This window comes from Mastomys coucha, unplaced genomic scaffold (assembly GCF_008632895.1).
Source record: "Mastomys coucha isolate ucsf_1 unplaced genomic scaffold, UCSF_Mcou_1 pScaffold15, whole genome shotgun sequence".
In the NCBI taxonomy this organism is placed as follows: domain Eukaryota; kingdom Metazoa; phylum Chordata; class Mammalia; order Rodentia; family Muridae; genus Mastomys; species Mastomys coucha.
In genome coordinates this window covers 150,032,450-150,037,195 of record NW_022196897.1, presented here as the reverse complement: position 1 = coordinate 150,037,195, position 4,746 = coordinate 150,032,450, and the positions used below count along the sequence as shown (strand labels likewise).

The following is a 4,746-nucleotide window of genomic DNA, read 5'->3' as shown; positions in this document are numbered from 1 at the left end:
CTGGGGGCTGGAGGCTAGCTCAGTGGGCCCTGGGGGCTGGAGGCTAGCTCAGTGGGCCCTGGGGGCTGAAGGCTAGCTCAGTGGGCCCTGGGGGCTGGGAGCTAGCTCAGTGGACCCTGGGGCCTGGGGGCTGGAGGCTAGCTCAGTGGACCCTGGGGGCTGGGGTGTAGCTCAGTGGGTCCTGGGGGCTGGAGGCTAGCTCAGTGGGTCCTGGGGGCTGGGGTGTAGCTCAGTGGGCCCTGGGGGCTGGAGTGTAGCTCAGTGGACTTCCTTGCCTACACAGACTCCTGATTATTGAGGGGTTTGGGTCCTACTGTATGCATTCCCACTTACCCAAGACTGCCAACAAGGTTTAAAGGGGCAGAGATTTAAAGAGATGCTAAAGGATAGTCTTTCATTATCCTAGAATTTTATCCCAGAAGTTTAAGCTTGCTGTGTCGATACAGACTTTCTACCCTGCTGTCCATCCTGTGGCTGCTTTAACTCGCCTGTTTCTGATGGTGCTGGCCAGTGAGTGGAGTTAAGGTTAGGAACAGGTCTGGCTGCCCGGCTGGAACAGGAGTGCAGTCTGGCTGAGTATAGACCTGTGGGCCTATAGCCAGCTCTGCATCGGAAACTGCTGTTGGGAAGCACTGAGAGTAAAGGCACAGGAGCCAGGGCACCATCCCTGTTGTAGAGAGTCCTCTGCTCTCCACTGATGCCCAGAAGTGCAGGTATAGATAGAGAGCAAGTATTACTGCTTCAAGTTGAGAAAATCAAGGTACTATCTGAGCTCTGGCCAGGTGAGAACCCAGGTTTGATTCCCAGCACCATACTAAGCAGTTCACACCTTAATTTCCATTCCTGCGGATCCAAAGGATCCAATGCTCTCTTCTGGTCTCTCCAGACACCTGCCTGTACACACATAGTGCACATAAACACACACAGGCACACATAAACAATAAAGCTTTTCAGAAACTCTTTGATCTGATAGAAGTTCATTGTTCCTTCATAAAAACTTTGAAGATACAGTGTGTTTCATGCCAGTGAGATGACTTACCAGGTTAAGTTGCTTGCCACACAAGTCTGGCAACCTGAGTTCTGATTCCCAGAGCCCATATTTAATAAAGGTGGGAAGGAAAACCTGCCTACACAAAGCTATCCACTTACCTTCACCTGTGTCCCATGGCCTATGCACCCACATGAACATATCATGCACACACATAGACAGTATTTTTTTTTTAATTGAAGAAAACTTAAAAGTAAAGCATGTTTTTGATGTAGTGAGATGATTTGGTCCACATACTGAAATCCTCATGCAAGGTCTAAGGCAACTTTTTTTAGTGAACCATGGGAGCCGTGTTCATAGGACGGGGTACAAGTAATTCCACTCACTTAGGTTTGGTTTTGCTTCTTAAAAAGAGAACTTTTAGTTTTAAATTTTAGATAGAACTTGGACCTGTGGTTTTCTGAGCTGACTGGGTCAGGATAGCTCCTTTTGTTAGACTTGTAAAGGAAGCCTGTGGCCCACTTGCTCCATGTTTGTGGCATCAGCCCCCTCCTGTCCCTAAGCTCCTTGACCTTGGTGCTGCCAGACACCCATTAGCCCGTACTCCTAAGAAACAAAGTATTTTTACCATATGTTGGAAGAGTTTTTGTTTAAACACTGTTTTTAAGCAGCTATATCTGGACCACACGGTGTTACTCTCCCTCCTGCTGTGGGGAGGGTGTGGTGCTGGGCATCATCCTGAGGGCTTCATGCTAGGCAGGCGCTCTGCTGCTGACCTGCATGCCCAGCCTGACTTAGATTTGCATCTTATCTTTGTTTTTAAGTCATGACGATGATTCCTGAGTTTGTCAGGAAAAGCGTTAAGACAGCACAGCATTCAGTTTATAGTAAAGTATGGGGAGAAAAGGTATCATCAATAAATGACATTGGGTTGGTGGGGTAAATGCTAAAGATAGATTCTTCCTCTCTTTATTCTAAAATAAACTTCAAATGTAAAAACCAAAACAAGTGCAGAACATGGGAGCTGATTGCCATACAGTGGGAGGAGAGCCCTACAGAAGTTAAGGAGAAATCAGATAACTTTTATAACAGTAAAAGGCCATGTGAAAGATGGTCAGCTTTTCATGTTTATAGAAACTAAGGACCAGATCCAGGATTGATTAAATTATAGGAAAAGAAACTCTTGGCAAGTTCTTCAGAGTGCCTGGCAATCCAGTCGGAATTTGAGCTGTCAGGATCTCTTGATTCTCACTGCAGCAGTCTGTACTGCACACGCTGGAAACAGTGAAAATACATGCAGAGCAGGAATTGCTAAAACAAATGATGCCATGTCCAACCAGCGAGTGCTCTCATCCACTCAACAGTGAGGGAAGATGAATGGGTGGAGCTGAAAGGCTTCCCTCTAGTCATAGGACTTGAATGATGTAAATACTTGGGGTATTTTCCACATTTTATTATAAGGAATTTCAAAGTACCTTAACCACCCATCCATCCACCATCTAAATTCTCCAGTAGTTACTTAATGCTGGGGACCCTATCCAGTGCTTAGCATAGGCTCCAACTTATTGTTGATGTGCTCCAAAGTAATTGCCTCCATCTTTACACTTTACCCCTGAGATGTAGCAGTGTTAATTAGTATTTAATGTTCATGCATTTGGTTTTTCCGTCTGCTGAGGGGAAGATTTGGGGAAAGACCCTGTTGCGGAATGGTGAATGGCGTAGTGTGCAGGGTCAGACTCTAGGCGTGTGCAGACTGCCCTTCACTGGTACGGTGGCCTTGACTTGAGAGCCATAAGCCTCTCAAAGCCTTTGCATCTGAAGCAAAGGGTAGGGAACTGGAGAAATGGCTCATCAGTTAAGAGGACTGGCTGCACCAGGGGACCAGTTCCAGTTCTCAGTGCTGACATGGTGGCTCAGAGCCAGCTCTAGCTGTAGCGGCTCTAACACCTTCTGTCCTCCGTGGCCACCAGAACATGGAGTGGTCACATGCACACAGTGTTGAGAAGTGGGGCTAAAACTGAGATGATTGAAGGTAGAGAGAGCTACCGCACAGAGCAGGTGTTTAGCAAATCAGGCCATTCCCCAGCTGCCTTCGGCTTGCTTGGGGGCATCCCAAGTGATTGAACTTCTGCAATGGTCTTTGTGCGTCAGAGCGCTCTGTCATCTAGTCCTGAAGCAGTACAAGGAGGCCGTAAAGGACTGCACAGAAGCCCTCAAGCTGGATGGGAAGAATGTGAAGGCATTTTACAGACGGGCGCAAGCTTACAAGGCTCTCAAGGTAAAGATGCCCACCCAGGCCCAGCTAGAGGTTTATGTGGGTGCTAGCTCTTCTGTGTTCCTTCTCCTGAGACCTGGGAAAGCTTCATTCTTCTGTGTCAGCAGCTGTCCCCTCCCCAACTCTTCTCCTCTTTTATAGGACTATAAATCCAGCCTTGCAGATATTAGCAGCCTCCTACAGATTGAGCCCAGGAACGTCCCTGCACAGAAGTTACAGCAGGAAGTCAACCAGAGCATGCACTAGACCATGAGAGGGCAACAAGAACCCTTTACTTGACCTTCCCAGAGAAGCTAGGGCCTCCCCGCATCTGCCCCCAACACTCAGCATGCCGCCAAGGGAGTGCAAAAATCAACCCCACTTTGACTCCTTGGAGAGGTAGCAGCCTTCCACCTGAGAAGTTCTGCTTGTCAGATTAAGTCCATTACAGACAAGCACAGGACTCTTTCTCTTTTTTTTTTTTTTTTCTTTTTTTTCCAAAAAGGTCCCCACTAGAGTTTTGGGGGTGTTTTGTTTTGTTTTTAAGTGTGAAGCCACAGCTCTGGCCTCATCTGCTTGCTTTTGCCTGGCCCTTGTCAACAAAGTACTTGGCAACTATCCCTGACCCAGATCTGCACAGACTTCCTGTGGCTTCCTCGGACACCATGCCTCTGCAGTTCACCTGAGCTGGCAGAGTAGCGTTGACAGGCTAAAAGTGCTTGCTTATCTACACCCACAGCAGCCTGTTGAGCTGGTTCTCCAAGGCTGCCATCTCCCCAAGGGTACAGCTGCTATCTGCACCCCATCCTTGGCAGTGTCCTGTGTTGAGCCCCAGTGCCTTTAGTCCAGGCCCTTTGTGGGAAGGCAGAGCCTAATCCTTGGAGGCTCTGTGCTGTTGCCTTCTGTGTGAGCTACCTACGATGTTCAAAGAGCCCATATTCCTCGTGGGATGGGGAGAGAGGCCTCCTTGAGATTAGTGTCCCTCCAGTCTGAGCAGGAACTTAACCTTTTCCCCCCAGTAGCAGCCCCTCAGGCTTCTTTGTTTTGTTTTGTTAATATGTTGAAGTTAATTAAACTGATTTTATTGAAGTGTGTGTTGTTGTTGCATTAAAAGGTTTTCTTCTATACAGCTGGCTCTTGTACGTTTATTTATGCTTTCTCTGGTTTTCACCTGCGACTTGGTAACAATTGACTATGACACACAAGGCAGATAGTAAAGGCAAGCTAAATCTTTTGGGTTTTTTGTTTGGTTGGATGGTTGGTTTTCAAGACAGGGTTTCTCTGTGTAGCCCTGGAACTCACTCTGTAGACCAGGCTGGCCTCAAACTCAGAAATCCACCTGCCTCTGCCTCCTAAGTACTGAGATTTAAAAGCATGCGCCACCACTGCCCAGAACAAGCCAAATCTTATACTTTTTTGTACTGTTGAATTTTGACCCTGTAAAAGAAACATTAAAGTTTTAAATACTATATTTCCTGAATAAGATATGGAACGATCTGTGGAA

General features: G+C 47.3%; 1 protein-coding gene across 2 annotated transcripts in view; it reads left to right on the top strand.

The window, feature by feature from the left end:
• Positions 1–4,369, top strand: part of Tomm34 (translocase of outer mitochondrial membrane 34) — a 16,752-nt gene extending 12,383 nt beyond the window's left edge. For both annotated transcript variants that reach the window (XM_031372695.1, XM_031372696.1), the window contains exons 6-7: positions 3,140–3,266; positions 3,405–4,369. In XM_031372695.1, coding sequence (XP_031228555.1) covers positions 3,140–3,266; positions 3,405–3,509 — 232 coding nt within the window. In that variant the 3' untranslated portion in view covers positions 3,510–4,369. The remainder of the gene's footprint in view (positions 1–3,139; positions 3,267–3,404) is intronic.
• Positions 4,370–4,746: the final 377 nt, after the last annotated feature.